The sequence below is a fragment of the Passer domesticus genome, chromosome 1 (genome assembly GCF_036417665.1).
Source record: "Passer domesticus isolate bPasDom1 chromosome 1, bPasDom1.hap1, whole genome shotgun sequence".
In the NCBI taxonomy this organism is placed as follows: Eukaryota; Metazoa; Chordata; class Aves; order Passeriformes; family Passeridae; genus Passer; species Passer domesticus.
This window is the reverse complement of record NC_087474.1, coordinates 95,115,480-95,132,570: the sequence shown is the minus strand read 5'-3', so window position 1 is coordinate 95,132,570 and position 17,091 is coordinate 95,115,480. Positions and strand designations below refer to the sequence as shown.

At 37.0% G+C, this 17,091-nt stretch overlaps 1 protein-coding gene across 2 annotated transcripts in view; it reads left to right on the top strand.

Annotated features, from left to right (window-relative positions):
- Positions 1-17,091, top strand: part of GALNT1 (polypeptide N-acetylgalactosaminyltransferase 1) — a 61,717-nt gene that overhangs the window by 30,086 nt on the left and 14,540 nt on the right. For both annotated transcript variants that reach the window (XM_064429875.1, XM_064429878.1), the window contains 3 exons: positions 7,571-7,737; positions 14,053-14,260; positions 15,776-15,946. In XM_064429875.1, the coding sequence (XP_064285945.1) occupies positions 7,571-7,737; positions 14,053-14,260; positions 15,776-15,946 (546 nt within the window). The remainder of the gene's footprint in view (positions 1-7,570; positions 7,738-14,052; positions 14,261-15,775; positions 15,947-17,091) is intronic.

The window sequence follows — 17,091 nt, the reverse complement described above, 5'->3', positions numbered from 1 at the left end:
AATTGGTCTAGAGATCTAGGTTCAACTTCAGTCTCTGAGGACAGAATTGGTTTTACTTCTGTCAAGAGATGTTTTTCTGTGATTGCTTTCAGGATAGGGAAAATAGTCAACTGCAGCTACTATTATTTTTGTGAAGCTCTGCTTGAATTCTGTAACCACAATGGTTTTAAGAACCATTTTGGATTTTGTTTTCAGGGTTTAAGAAGATTTCTACTTGACTCATGAGATAATGCGACCTTTCTTATATCCAAATCTTTGAGATCAGAAGAAAGGAAAATTTCATACTCTTGATGTCAGGTAAATTATGTAATACTATTGAAGGCAGATATTAAGCAGGCTGCGTTGAAATGTTTAAATAAGGATAAGGGATTTGCCTGCATCCAGGACACCTGTTCAGAAAGAATAATTGAAGTTGTGATATGAATTACAGAAAAGAAAGCCTCTTGCTAAAACGAATTGTTCTGATTTGATTGGAAGAAGCAGATTCAGGGTAGCGTGAAGTTTGTTGCAACCTTATCTGCAGTGCTTTCTCTTTGTTCAGTTGCAAGTTAAAGCCGTGGTGCTATGCAAAATCTGAGTAGTGAAATGTGGTTTGGCATGTTACAACAGCTAGTGATCCCATGTCTCTCAGAAGAATTGCTTTTAGTCCTTTTAGCTGCATTGCTTCTATATGAAAATCAGATCTTTATCCAGCTTGATTGTCTTCAATTTAGGACCTTGGAGTGTTCTTAAAATTTATGGAAAAAGCAGATTTATTAGCACCCCCTCTTAAATGATATTATGAGGCTGCTGCTTATACTCTATGATCTTTGCGGGTCCCTTCCAACTCAGCACATTCTGTGATTCTGTGATCCAGGAAAGACTAAGTCAGTGTTTACCAGAAAAACACCATGTGACTTGAGTCTTGGTGGTTCTTGATGTAGTAGATTCTCTCTGACACCCTGCTACAGGGCGTACTCCCTTGATGGAAATATAGGTCAGTCTCAGCAGCTTCAGGGTGACTCTCAGAGTCTTATTTCAAAACTTGTTTTCACCTGGATTTAAGTAGAGAGGAGGTTTCTTGTTGGGCATAGCTGTGCCTCAGCTCTGTAACATTAACTTTATTGCAGGCTATAACTTAAAGCATATGAGCAGGTAAGCAATGGAATACTGACATTTTATAGCACTGCAGTGATATTCATCAGATATCAGTAATTAAACCTGAAGTTTCATGAGGGGAGTTCAGATTTTCTGATTTTGTTTTCTATCGATCTGGAATTAACTTTTGTAACCTCAAAGGAAAATAAATGTGTGTTTTCAAGTCAAAGGATACTGATGCTTACTTTCCAGAGACTCTCAATGTATTTTAATACTGAAATGTGAGTTGTTTGTACTGCATCAGTAATATTAAACAAATTTATTACAGAGGCTGTGCTGTGTAGTATTTCCTCAATACTTCAGCTCTAACCTGATTTTCAGCAAGACTTGGATTATTCCTATGTGTCATTGTCAAATTTAAGTCCTGAGATGCAGTTTATTTATAACTGCAGTTTTTATTTATAACTGTTGTTTGTATCATCCAAGATGAAAGATTGTATTAAATTTGTAAGATGACTAAACATGCTTCCCTTCCTGCCCCAATCTGTTGCTGGTTCAGCTTTCAAAAATGCATTGGCACTGTGTTATCATACTGCACGTACAAGCACCAATCTGAGCTCCACTGGGATTTCCTAACTGAGCTGCTCAGTGCACAGGAGACACTTCTACTTGTGTTCCATCTCTGTCCTTTATCAGAGTGCTCTGGGCTGTGTGCACTGGGCTAGAAAACAAGGATTGCATACATGTTTTACTGCTGTTTATGTTTTTGAGCCATTGTAAATTATTGCTCATGGCTTGTTCCTTTGAAAGGCTGGTGGAATATGGGAATAAAACTGGAAACAAGTAGAGCAGATCATAGCTCAGGTAGTGTCTGACTCTGTTAATTTTCGTGACTAGGTGAGTATCAGTGGCCTTGTTTTGAACAACCCATATTAAAAAACAAATTCCAATGTGTATCTTGTTGTCTCATTTCTCCTCTGTGGAGAACAACATGTTGGCAGTATCAGAGGGGTAGAAACCTGCCCTGTAGTACCTTAGATATTTAGCATTTATTTCTAATGCAGACTATAATTATGCCCTCATCTTTCTAGAAAATGATCTAAAATTTATTTCATATTTTGCCTCAGTGAAAGAGGTTTTCCTCGTCGTGTCTCACTGCATGAGCATTATGGTAGTGTATAACTGATTTCCTCTAAGACCTCTTCCCTGCTTGTAGCTTTTTTTGGAATGTGATTTTTTTTTTAGTCTATGAAAAGGTATTTAAGAGCTATCCAAATAGTAAATCCTTGTTTTTCACTTTCAGAAATGATTTAGTATGTGTTTGAAGGGTGTGCAGAGATCACTACTAATATTGTAAATATATGTCTTTCAAGATTTGCCAACATTATGCATGTAGCACTCAATCTTAGGTTTCAGGAATAATTTCTGAGTAAATTGATCCATGAATGCAATTTTAAAATATTGATAAAATGCCAAGTGCTATTCTGTAATAGGATGGCTGCACAATTGCAGAGTTTTTCTAATGTCATATTTGGAATATTTGTCAAAGACCCAGCAGTAAAATGAGAGAGGCAGCATGAGGACAGTATGGGTATTTTCCCAAGTTTCTGGAGTCTCGGCATGCCTGGCTGTGGCTAGGTGGGTAGCTTTTTTATCTCTGAGCTGGACACTGAGGAGATCAGATGGGTATTAGAAGAACTTCACCTTCTGATGAATTCAATTGAAGCATCTTGTAGGATCATGTGGTAGATTTCTTCTGCCCTTGCAGTGGTGAAGTACCTTTGTTCCCTTATTCCCTCTTTGGTATGAGAGAAGAGAGGCTTCCAGTTCTGTCATGTGTGGAGAAGGATTGAGTGTGTATGGTTGTGATGTTGTAGAAAGTGCAAAATGAAAAGTTGTCTTCTTTGCCTGCAAGTTTGTGCTGAAGCAACAATTAAACTCTGAGATTTAATGCCTTAATTTTATTTGGACATAATTGCCTTACTTGTTGTCTCTTCTGGTTATTTTTGTAATGTCTCCTGTGGACTATTTGTACTCTGGGCTGAAAGAGAATGTAGGAAAGCAATTTATTCAGAGGATCTTCAGATGCATTTGAAGTAGCATAAGGTAGTTTTCAAGTGGTTATACTTAGTCCATTGCATAAAATTCTCTCAGGATTTTTTCCTGAACATCTTCCCATGTAAAACCTGCAAAGCTTCTATGAAAGACTCAACTTATGCCTTCACAAAGAGTCACAATAATGGACAAGCAAAACAAAACTTATAGTAGCTTTTAGCCTTTCATTTAAAAAAGCTTTTGTAATGGACTTAAAACTTTGGGTTCTGGGTACAGGTTGTCAGGGACAACAAAATGTGTTTATTTTACTGTCATTGGTCTTCTTTAGCAGTGATATAGATAAATACTAGGATTGGTCCACCTTTCTTTGCTTTTAGTTCATTAAATGTGATTTCAAGTTATAAAGTATTCTGGCTTCTAACACTGCCCTGTGTTCTTGGGGAGATGTGGACTAACTATGTAGTTGTAATGAACTGGGCAAAACTATTCTCATAGAATTATGGAATCATGGAACAGTATGGTTTGGGTTGGAAGGAACCTTAAAGATCATCTAGTTCCAACCCCTCTGCTGTGGACAGGGACACTTTCTCCTAGACTGGATTGCTGAAAGTCCCATCCAGCCTGGCTGTGAGCACTTCCCAGGGTCATCCACAACCTGGGCAACCTGTTCCAGTGTCTCATCAGCCTCACAGTAAAGGATTTATTCCTATTACCTAATCTAGACAGATCCTATTTCAATTTAAAGCTATTCTCCCTTGTCATGTCATTACAGACTCTTGTAAGAAGTCCCTCTCCAGTTCATTTATACCCCCTTTAGGTCCTGGAAGGTCCTATAAGGTCTCTCCAGAGCCTTCTCTGCTCCAGGCTGAGCAACCCCAGCTCTCTCAGCCTGTCTGCATAGGAGAGGTGCCCTTGAACATCTTTGTGGCTTTCCTTGCTTCAACAAGCGCATGTCCTTAGGTTGAAGGTCCCAGACCAGAATGCAGTAGTCAGTACTCTGAATATATAATGCAAGATTGCAAAAAGATGAAATTCTGTGAAGAGTAAGTGTGAGCATCCTGCAAAGGTCAGAGCAGAGTTATGTCTTTATAGTGGTGTTTTTGTAAAACAGCTTTAAAAAGCCTAGGTATTAAACTTAATTATTTTTTCTCACATTTGATTTTGATGCGAGAAAATTTAAAATATTTGATAATTTTAATTCTATTTCCTGTGTAATTTTCCACTTTATTTCTGTTGTGAGCTGGCAGCCACTTGCTCACTGCCCGCACAGTGGGATAGAATCAGAAGGGTAGAAGTGAAAAAAACTTATGGGTTGAGATATTCAGTTTAATCAAGAAAGGAAAAGCCACAAAAGCAAGGAATTCATGCACTGCTGCCCATGAGCAGGCAGGTGTTCAGTCACCTCCAGGAAAGCAGGGCTCCATCACCTGTAACAGTGACTTGGGAAGACAAACATCATTGCTCTGTGTTTTAACAATCTGTGCTATTTTTTTCTGTCTCTGTATTTAAAATATATGATGTTTTTGGGGAGTTTCCACAACCTAAATAATGTATGGAGTCACATTAGCTGAGAGTTTGCATAATCTACAGTGAATGCTGTAGGTTAAAGGAAGGATGATGCATTCCATGAAGAGTAGACATTCTCAGCTGCTGTTTGGAGTCTTCATTAAATTACTGGGGATGGTATGCCTTCCTAATGTTATGCACTCAATTTTAAAACAGTTTGAGGCATGATCCAACAAAAGGAACATAATGTATTAGTAGCTCATTAAAATTCAAATTGTCCTTAATTCATAGCCTGTGTGTCATACCCCTCATGGTTTTATTCTGCTTTTAATGTTGCATAACTTGGTTGAAGCTAATGCTTTATTTTAAATTCTGTAGTACTCCTTTCTGGGGTAATTTGTTTTCAAATTAAAGACAAAAGAATTCTTAATTTAAATGTTTGTTAATAGAAAAAACATGAGGTTTCCTTAGAAGGCTAATGTCTAATCATGGGCATCAAGTGTTCTATTTTATTTGTTCTATGTTCTGCAGAGATATATTCCTGGGGCAGAAGGAGTTACTGGTGGTTTCAAAATTCGTAACAGGAGGCTTTATTTGTATGTATTCATAGCTATTTGTAGAGATATAGCTAAAAGGTGTATATATAGAAGGGCAGGTAAAAGGAGTATTAAAAATCAGACCTCATAATTTCAACCATTTCGTTTGTCTTGCCTGCATCAATGAATCCAGAATAATTTCACGCCAAGCACTTTGTTAAGAATAGCATCCAAAAGTGCCCAGCCAGTTTGGTTATGAAACCACCCCTGTGTTACTCCTGGCAGCCTTTCACGTGTTGGCAAACAAGTGCCATGGGTTAAAGCCAGCCAGCAGCCAAGTGCCAGCGTAGGATCATCCTGAACTGTTACCCCAGGAAGGGCTGACCTCTGGGAGTGAGAATGGACACGTTTCATTTTGGCAAGCTGGAGATTCACCTTCTGCAGGACAGAGCAGGAGGAATGCCTTGCAGCAGGGAGGAGGGTCCCCAAAAAATTCCTGTGAGCCTTCCTATTAGTGCTAAAAAGTTCCCCCTCAAGGGCAGATCACAAATGTTTTGGTATATTTATACATCAGACAGTGCAATGCTGTGTAAATATTGTAGCCCTGATCACATGGCTTATGTTTATACCAGCTCATTGATATGAGCTCAGTAAAATAAAATCTTCTGTAAAACTGTGATGAAAGGTAAGGCTGAAGATGAGAGATTTCATACTACAATAGTAGATCCTATGCCTATCCCAGCATGATATTCCTTGTGAATGACACATTGTTACTGCTTTTCATAGAGAACTGCTAACAGGCTTCTCTCAACTTTTTTACAAAAATTCTTCCAAAAAGTAGAGGAGCAGTTGGTGGATTTGTATTACTATTGTAGCTGAAGGTCTACAATCAGAAACTTATTTTCTGGTCTAGGGAGCAGTGCAGCAGAAGGAATAAAACATTTTGGGTTTAAAGTAGCAAAGTAGACTGAACAAATGACAAACATAGGGATAAAATTATTTGGCTCGTGATTGAATTTTACATCTGAAATTCATAGTGTTTTTGTGAAAAGCTATTTTATTTTTCAAGGTATACCAAAGAAGTAGCTTTTTCAGTTGCCATGCTTTGCAAGTTGTTTTTGGTTGGTTTTTTTTTTTTTTTTTTAAACATGTAAAATGAATCAGGATAACATAGGGATATATGGAAGCTTTCCATAAAGATTTTATAATGTTCAGTTCAGTGTGATGAATAATTAAATTTGGCATAGTTGTATAATAAGTAGGCATAATATTGAAGGCAGATAGTGCCTGATCCAACTGCTTTAATTCTCAGAAATGGTTTCACAGAAGCCCTTCCAGGTATTTCTTCATTTGCACCTGGACTTACTGATCCTTTCTGAGATGTCTGTGCATGCTGGGCTTTTGTCACCACCTCAGAGCTGAACTGCTGGTTTGTGTGAGAGCTGCTCTGAGAAGAGCTCTGGCTAAATGAGTTATCCAGCTAATCAAATATTGATGTTGGGAGCCCAGTTCTGGCTGACATTCCTTGTGTCACTGTTTGGCATGATGTTGGATGCTGAAACCATGATCCTGTTGTATTGGCAGGCTGCTCCTTAAGCACTGCTTTTGGATATTTAGGGTAGAGGATATGCACTCTGTGCTTCTCAAGCCCTTGGACAGTGCTGCTGCTAGGATAGTCATGAATACTTGTTAACGTATTGTAGCACTTAGATCAGGTTGCATTCCAGTGAACTGACTCAACAATTTGGGATCTAATAAAAGCTTTTTTGTTGAAATAGATCTCCGTTGAGTATACTTCGTTTTACACCTCGGTGTTTTCCTTCTGTTTGAGATCTGCATATATCTCTTAATTTGGATTCTTAAAGGATTAATAGCATCAAATCTTACATAAGTAACTGTGTCATTTTTAAATGTGCAGGAGGAGCAGATCTGTGCAGAGAACACTTACAATTGTGTGGTTATTTTTTAGAGCAGAATTGGAATTTTTTCAGAACTGTGATTCGTACTTTGTGTACAGTGTATTGATTTTCCTAGAAGATAATGAAAACATAATTTGTTTCAAAATAGCATTGCAGAATGTGAAAATTTTGGCTGCATGTGGGGTTACTTGAAGTGTATGTCATAGTTTACATAAATGCCCTATATATGCTGTTGGGAGAACTAAACTTATGGTTTTTCATGCTAACTTTGGAAAGGGAATATAATTTTCTTGTAATTTGGTGAACTTTGTAGCACTTTGAGCATGTATAAAATATGTACTTTGTGCTCCTTTGTCACACTCTGCATAAAATTAATATATCCAGGATGTTAGTAGCAATCCTCAAGAGGGAAACCTGACTTGCAGCTCTAACTAAAGGCTTGACCTCTACAAATACCTGCTTTGTTTTGGTTTACAGGTGTAAAACGAAGGTGTATGCAGACAACCTTCCCACCACGAGCGTAGTCATCGTGTTCCACAACGAGGCCTGGAGCACGCTGCTGCGGACGGTGCACAGCGTGATCAACCGCTCGCCGCGGCACATGCTGCAGGAGATCGTCCTCGTCGATGACGCCAGCGAGAGAGGTGAGCACGGCGCCGGTGCCCGACCTGCCGCTCATTGTGTCTCGGGGTCTCCTCTGGTCAAGCTGACCCCGAGGGGTGTTAAAAAGTCTCTTTTCCACAACCCAGCTGTCAAAGGATAGATCAGAAGTCTTCGGCTGTCGTTCTCAAGGTTGTTTATTCTTTCTCATCTAAAACCTTCTCTGTCTGGCCTGCTGAGGTCTTTTCTGCAGGTCAGTCTGAAGCACACTCCCTACCCATGGGGCAGGTGTTGTCTTTTATACTATGACCTACATATTCGATATTCACAGTTGTGTCCCAATACCTATCACCTCTGTTAGACAGTGACTTTCTACTCTACACCAATCCCAACATGCTAGCATCACCAAGAAGATGGTGGCTAGGAAGAAGAAGGAAGAAGGACAGGACAACGCCCAAATTCCTCCATCTTGCCCCCTAGACCCCCATAGCAAAATTCTTCAAAATTTCACCTTTCACTTCTATGACAACTACTGTTATGCTACTTAAACTTTTGTGACTTGTAATTCTTCATATAAAGTTGGTAATTTGCTCTGTGGGTTAAGATAGAATTCCCAGGTGTCTTTGGCTTCCTGCCAGGGTCTTCAAGCCCCTGCCAGGATTTTGAGCCATCCAAGGCATCCAGAGGGATGTCCTGGGTTCTGACAGTTGTGTTTCAAAAACTGAAGCTGACTTGATGTGGGCTTAGCCCTCTTCAGCAGAACACAGCACCTGGGGCAGGTGAAGGCAGAGAGAGCAGTGCCCATTTTGAAATACAAATGGATCATTCTGCTGGTGTAACTTCATCTGTCTGGTTACTTTTCTGTTGGCAGCATGGACTTTGTGTTTTGATACAGTTTTAGTGTTTTGCATTTAGAATTTGATTACATTCATACAGCTTGAGGGTGTTTAATACTTGAATCACTTGGTGAATAATAGCAAAGGCAGCTCTATTTGTTGTTATATTTTTACTGTCACTGCCACCGTTACGCTCGGTGTTCAGAGGGATCAATTTTGATTATTCCATTCATGGGAAACTAAAATTCAGTTTCTGTGCTGCAACAGGTTCAATTCCTTAATAAATAGTGCTCCATATGAAAACTCCATGCTACAGAATGACATTTGCTGTGTATAATAAGCAAAACTTGAAGCTGATTAAAAAAAAATTATTTAGTTTTTAATCTTCATAGTATTTTTAATTGCAGTCTATTAGAAATAAAAATAATATTCTGTATAATCCTTAACATTTAATTTTGGTTAATAGTTGATATTTGGCTTGTTCTTTACTTAGTATTTCTTGATGGTATGGGTTATGAAGTACTTTTTTTCTTTGTGTTGGCAAAAGGAGGTGACAGGGTAATACAAGTTTAGTAAATAAAACATGTCTACATTTTTGTATTGATCTACCTTTTTTTTCCTCTATTTTGAAAGTTTTCTACTGGAACCAGTATAGTAGGCCACTAGAGAAAAAGTCTTGACAGTCACCAGTTGTAGGCTGTATCAGAAGGAATTCTCATGTGTGAGTCATAGAAGGATTTTACAGCATGCTGACATCTCAGCCTGTTGCTTCTCATTCTAGTGATGCAGAATTCATGTTTTGCTGCCTATGGTAATTCCAGCTTCAGAGTAAGATGTCTGACTGTTGTCCAGCTGACAAGATCTGCCCAGGATCTGCATGTTTGAAGAGAGGTGCTGGATTTGCCCCAAGTAGCCCCATGATATGCGGGTTACAGTGTAAGGGGAGGTTTTAGGATTGTTAGGAGCTTACAGTGGTTAAGGGGAGCTTTTGTAGCTGAAGAGCTACAAGTGGGTTTTTGCTCTGCCCCTTCAGGCTGTGTGTGTTTGCATGATGCCTGGCTGGTTGGCTGGGTCGCTGTGGGGCACAGCTGCCTGTGGAGCATGGACAGATCCCATCAGCAGCTGAGCTCGCACCGCTCAGCTTTCCTGGGGAAGCACAGCACACTCACTCGGGTTGTGTTTGCACATGTTTCTGCTCCTTTCCTCTCTTGAGCACCCTTGCTTACTTTTGCTTTTCCTTTTTTACCTAACTCTAAGTGCTTCAGTTAATTCCAGTGCAATTTGGAAGAAAGAACAGGAGCATTAAATACAATTACGTTCCGGCAGCAGAGGAGAAATGCCTATGCAAAGTGCCACAGAAACGTGTTCCAGATTAAATGAGAGGCATGATCAAATTTTGCTTTTACAAAGCAAAACGTCAAATTTTTGCTTTTTGCACTTGTGGGAAATTTGTAATTATACTTCTTGATTAGCTGTAGTTTTTAACCTTTATGTAAAAATTCTACATTTTATTTATCAAAACAGTTCTTAGCACTAATTCAAGTCAGTGCTAATTATTATTTGTGACAGGTCAGCTTTCAGTATGACCTAGAAATAAAAAGCAAACTAATATTAGAATATGTAGACATCATGTTACTTATGTTTTGCCTCTTCAGTTTCTGTTTTAGAAAGAAATCAATTTCAGCATAGCAATAAGATGTCCTCACTATGAATCATAGAATTTTAGTCCACTTAAAAAAGCATGTGGCTTTCTCTAGATAAATTTTCTGTCTCTGAGTTTGGTAATAAAAATATATTAACTTAATTCCAGGCTGAAAGATAGAGCATTTCATACTTTCTTTGGTGCTGTTACTGAACCTGTTCCAGCATTTCTTTTTGAAGCCTGTGATCTTCATTTCAGATCACTTAGGCATCTTCTATTTGTTGTTATTTTCAAAAATTACTGAGAGGGGTTATTTTTGTTCTGTTTTCCAAGAACTTGTTATGGTTCCATCAAGCATGCTTTTACATTAAACAAAACAGAAGGGTACGATGCCTGAAGATGTGAAGGGTTTGTGTTTGCTACTTAAGCATTCTGTTTGTGTTGAATTAAAACAGCATACATTTCGAGAAAAATACAATGTGCAGCCTGAATTGTATATTGAATCCTAACATCAGAGTCATTTTAATTGGAATAAAGTAAGCATTCAGTCTGCCTGAAGCACACTTTGTACCTGCTAGTGTCATGCTCTTAGAAGAATGAATTTGCATAATAGCATGCATTTATTTACACCCAAAAGAAAAGCGTTGGAGAAACAAGACATATCTGTAAAATTGTTCTCTAGTTGCTGATCAGAACTGAAACTTTAGTTTTGAAGTATTGATCTTTGGTAGCTAGTTTGAAACAGTTAACAGGAGAAATCATGATGAGCTTGTACCTCAGACTAGGTCAGCACCCAGTAGCCAGGGTGGCAGGCAGATTGCATCGGGATAGACACATCCACAGAACTTAGCTACAGGTCAAAGCAATTTGACTGCCACTAAAAATCCTGCCAGCAATACTTACAAAAATATTCATACTTCTTAATATTCATTCTTCTTACATGTTTGCATGCTCATAAAAATGATAAACCTGTGATTTATTGTAGTTTAATAAAAAAAAAGGGTTGAAACCAAATTTTTCATTTATATTCATATGAGTGTGACTTGGTAATAGAATTGGCAAGGTATTTTTCAACTAATGCACTTAGTTGACTTGAACTGAATATATTTGCTCTTTTGTCTTCCTTAGTTCTGCTACTTCCACAGAAGATGTTCAATCCTAGGTAAAATTATGCACCCTTTTGACAGAGAAAAGGCTTTAAAAGAATATCCACCACAAAGAGTTATAGTTATACCTATGAAACTACATGAATTCTTAATGTTCCAAATTAGAAGTATTGTGGAGATGTTTGGGTTTTTTAAAATATTAACAAACCAAAACTAACAAACCTTAATATACTTCACTCTGTTGTGAAGTATATTAAGCAATGCTAAAAAATTAGTCAGTTCTAATCCTGGGTAATTTATAAGCAGCTGACTCTAATGCATAAAACCTCTCATCTCAGTGTCTCATCTCAGTATGACCAATAGGTTTGTATAAAAAAAGTCATCTTCATGGCTTTATCTTGATGTTTCTTGTAGGCCAAAGTGTATTACATTCATTAAAATATTATTCAAATGTTTGGGGTTTTTTTCTTTAAGGGAAAAAATCAAGTCTTCCTTATAAGAAACAATTACTAATTTCTGGATGCATGATTAATCAAAAAAGCTAGTTTCCTGCTACTTGAACAAAGGGAGCAATTTGTAAGGGATGTGTATTGCTCTTAGAGAGGGTGTTCTGGAGAGAAAATTGCTGGTTAGATTTGAACATTTTACCCTACGTGCTGGTAGCAGAGGAACTTTGGAAATCTTGATGCCTGAATTATTTACTGTGCTTTTATAGGGATGAGAGATCAAGCTTTATCTTTTCTGCGTATTTTGCTGAAGCTCTACTGATATTTTAAGGACACAGTTACTGGAGGTCTTATTCTGTTTTGTTTCTGGGAATACTCCCTTCTACAGTTTTGAGCAAGGTGATAGTTCATAAGAATGTTCTTATGGACATTGTTAAACATGAGAGAAGGTCTGTTCTTAACCTTTTTCCCTCTGTAGTGAAAACACTGCACATATCTCTGATTCTTTCTCAGAGGAAAAAAAAGTTAAAAGCACTTGATAAATTGAAATTTGAAACACTTTACTGAGAAAATGTAGGTAGGACTCAAGATTTTCATGTGCAATATATTGAGCATGATTTTCTCTGATGTAAGTTTGTGTTTTATGCAAGTTCTTGACTGGCTGCAGTTGTATTATTGCAATCTTTCTCTCTTCCCTCTGCCAGAGTTTTACCATTCTGTTAATGCAACTATATTCAAGAACCAATGTCACAGGCCATATTAATTCATTTAAAATGGATGGAACTACTTTAAAAGCTTATCAGTATTGCACGTGAGATGTGCAGAGAAACATATTGATTTGTGTGACTTGCTCATCAGATGGTGAGCATAGAGAGAAATGCTGCACACTCTCTGTGTACTTCATGTGTACATTAAAGCTATAAACATTGCCATGATTCTTTTAAATTAATGGCTTTGGAAAGCTACACTGTAAAGAGATGAGACTGCATTTGCTATAGACTCCGTCGTGATCTCTGTGCTCCACCCCAAAAGCCTTGCAAAATGTTCTGACATGTACACTTGTTTGTAGTAAGAAACATGTATTAATTTGAGTTTCTGTTCATATGCAAAATAAGAATTAAGTTGCTTTGAGTTCCTCTGGAGACAAATATTTAGATGTATCAAACTCTTATGTAGTTTTAGCACAGTTTAGCTTTCAAAACATGTCAGAACTTATTTCTGTGGGTTTTAGTGGCAGTCCAACAATGCACAGAAAAACATGAGAAGGTAATTAGAACTCATTCATCTGGAGAAGTGGTAAGGAATGGTCATCACCTTCAAGTCAACCCTCCCTCTTGAGATTTACAAAAGAGTCACTAAGAGTTCATGGCAAGCCTCCCCTCCACCCCTCTGGTGTCACATTTATTTTTGTATGAGGTACTTTCTAACTTATGTGAAATCCTACTACAGGCCATGCACTGTTGTGGTACAACTTTCAACTCCCATGTGCCTTGAATGTACAATCTGATATTCCATAGCTGTGCAATAAGACTATTTTGCCTATTTTACACATTTTGAAACTGCGAGTTATTGCAGAAGTCTGTTTCTGTGACTGTCCATTGCATTCTCCCTCACTTCTTTGTTCTTCCTTTGGCATCAGTCATCACGACCCAGTAACTCTTTGCAGTGCAAGTAATTTTTAGTCTCTGGATGTATGGTAACTGACTGTTGTATTTTGAATAACTTGTTCTTCATAATTCATGCTACTTTGAGATTTGTTGGTGTTAGAGATTCTCATCTATGTATAGATTATTATACTTTCTTTTTAGGTGTTATAGTGATAATCTAATAGAAAAATATTAGCCAGAAAACCCTAGTGAAAGCACAATTGAAAAATCAGTTTGATTGTGTTTTAAACTTCTCACAAAGAAATCTGTAAGTTGCATTGCTGTAGGAGGCAGTTCATTATATTCAGCTTGTCAAACAATTTCAGTATTTCCTTGGTAGACAAGTGCAAGAGCACTTATGCAAGTTTTTGAAAATAAGTGTCACATCATCTCTGCCATAAAAACTTGTGAATCCCATCTTGGTTTTGTGTAAGTGTTCAACCCTCTCTTCTTTTTTGGGTTTTTCATAATGAAGAAATAAAGAGGAGGAAGAACTTTCTGTGCTATCGAGTGAAACACTTGGGAGATGTGGAAAGCAATATTGTGAAGTGTAGAGGAAACTATCTAAGAAAGCAGAAAAAGGATAGACAAGAACAGGGGAAATGTATCTTAATTCAAGGCTCTTCATAAAAAAAAAAAAGAAGCTGAACCACGTAACTAACGGTTTTGATCATTCTTTACAGACTTCTTGAAAAGACCACTGGAGAGTTATGTGAAAAAATTAAAAGTACCTGTTCATGTGATTCGAATGGAACAGCGTTCTGGATTGATTAGAGCAAGATTAAAGGGGGCTGCTGCTTCTAAAGGCCAGGTCATCACCTTCTTAGATGCTCATTGTGAATGTACAGTAGGCTGGCTTGAACCTCTGCTGGCAAGGATCAAAGCTGACAGGTAATTATCCACCTCTTCTCCCATTTTCAGTTTTTTCACTTATTAAGAAATTTTCCAAGTATTACAAAATAGCCTACAAGCACATATCTACTTTCTGAAGAGCTGAATAAATTGTCATTGGTGTAAAGATAAAAGGCTAATTCAGTTAAACTTTTAAAAGTAAAACTCTGTTTCAAGTGAAGTCTATATTGGGATGCATGGAATAATGTGTTAAATAGCTGGAGCAATGAATGAAATTGAAGAATTAGGGGAAATTGAGGTCTTCAGTCTGCAGCTTGGCCTAGTCCTTCATGAATTTGGGTAGATATTCTTGAGAAAGGAATCAAGCCCTGATTTCATGTAGCACCAACATTGTGAACAAGAATTGTTTTCAGGCTCTCATTCTGATTTCTTTATTACATAATGGTTTTGATTGTGGAAATCTGGGCTGTGTCTTGGTCTTCTGGGATGTATATTCTAAAGTTAGAATAATTACTGGAATCATGCTGATCTACCCTTATATACACAATGGAAATTGTATTGGGGATGAAGGTGAGAGAATTGTCTGCTTTATAAAATATCCCTACATCTGAACAGTAGCTGTAGTTGTGCAGTAGTCTGTCAGTAGACTACATATTACATAGAATAAAACATGGTGCTAAAGATCCCTAGTTTTTTATTGTTATAGATAAAAATCACACTTAAAATTTGATGCTACAAAATATAGTGTTACATGATGAGTAAGCTACAAATAATGAAGAATCTTTGTTCAGCACTGCGCAAAGACAAAGTAAACTTTGTTACCATTACTCAGGTTTTGTGATACTACAATACATACATTGTTACAATTTGGGCAAATATCTTGCCTTAAGTCCTTTGAATTCAGTTTCAAGCAGCCTCTGAATCATTTTACAAGGCTTCCCATGAGAAGAAGACTGCTTTGAGCATGGTTACTTAAGTGTCTTTTAGATAATTAGAATTGGTTTCTGTGAATACGTGTGTTAATAATGTCAGGACAGTGGACAACGAGGCCACTTGGTGTCAACTGTGATGCAGTAGTTGTACTTTGTTAACAATTACCATCATCTCTTAGTCCTGAGGATGTATAAAAATACTTGCCCAGAGTTAACACCCAAGTTTTAATTTCAAAACACGCAAGCTACTTTTACCACTCAACTAGAAACAAGAACCTCTTGTTTTCTATCTAATCACTATGTAGCACTGAGAAAGTTGGGATCATTATTTCTGTCTTCGGAGGGATGAATATTTATTACTTGTAATAATGCAAAAATTATTTAAAAAAAGATCTGGCATTGCCAAAATTGCATCAGATTTATAATTAGCAAGACAGAATTTTAGTATGTTTCCTGTTAATAATTTATTGAATAATGTTGTTAAGAGATGGTGTTATAAAAATTTCAACTGTATGTGTAAAACCTATAATTTTTTAAAAACCCCAAACCTTTTGATTACCCTTTTGATTAATAGATTTTATTAGTTTAAAATTTAATAATTTTGATTCTTTCCGTTTCCTAGGAGGACAGTAGTGTGTCCCATCATTGATGTAATCAGTGATGACACCTTCGAATATATGGCAGGTTCTGACATGACCTATGGTGGATTCAACTGGAAGTTGAATTTTCGTTGGTACCCTGTTCCTCAGAGAGAGATGGATCGACGGAAAGGAGACCGAACCCTCCCTGTTAGGTAATGAGAAATTATTAAACTGCTTAAAATCTTTGTCTGAAATTTGTTTTTTATGATAAACTCAAAAGTAAGTACTTGTTAAGTACTTACTCAAAGGTTGTAGCATCTTTTTTGTCTGATTGAAGGAACAACAAAACTGTTCTTGCATGGATTGGTTGTCAGTAACTTTTGGTAGCAATAAAGGAATCAATCACTTTGTCACTTTGAAAATATTTTTCAGTTCAATGTTAATTACTGCAGAATTACTAGTTTTCAGGTAGCACTTATAATGATGCACAGGATTTTAACAAAGCTTTTTTTTTTTCTTTTTTTTTTAATTGACCTTGTTTTTATCTTTTAGTATAACAAAGTAAACATGTATTGCATGTATTTTGTAAACATGCATTGATTTTTTGGTATATGCATGTGTATATATATTGGTGTATGTGCATTTATATGCAAACTTTAAGTCTTAAAATATGAGATGGGTGGTAAATTTATACATGGATGTCATGCAAGTTTATAAGAAAAGTAATGAGTAAGATAGCCAGTGTGTAATATGTACCTTTTAACAATTGCAAACTTACATTTTCTGTCCTTTTCTGAAAACTGGGCATTATTTACTTACAGTAAAGCTGAGGATCCCGCCTCTGCTGGTTTTTGTTTGTCTTTAGTTTAAGAAATTAAGAGGTCTTCTCAGGATATTGCTCTTTTCCCTCTGTTTCCCTTTAGCAGGTGAAAGGACACATAAGTTTTTAGTTAGCTTGTGACCTAGTTTGTATTTAATGTGTGTTTCAGAAAAAGCCCTAAACATTTCAGGAAAAGAGCTAGTGATATAAAATAATTTATGCTAAAAGTGTAAAAAATTGAATTATAAAGTTATGTCATTGGCCTAACATGCAATTTACTTATTGTATATTTGTTGTCTAAAAAAGATGAAATTTGGGAGATGTTTCTAAAGCTCTGAGAAACTACTAGCAGAGTTTTATTTTTTTATACCAATAAGGAATCTGTAAGGAAAATCTGGATGCAACCCTGACTGTACAATTTTCTTGTATGAAGTGATAAAAGTGAAAGCAAGCAGGCTGATTAATGGCCTCCCAAAACTGTTTCAAGAACAGTAGCCTGAAGTATAATTTTCCTGTGTGAAACTGGTTTCCTTTTTA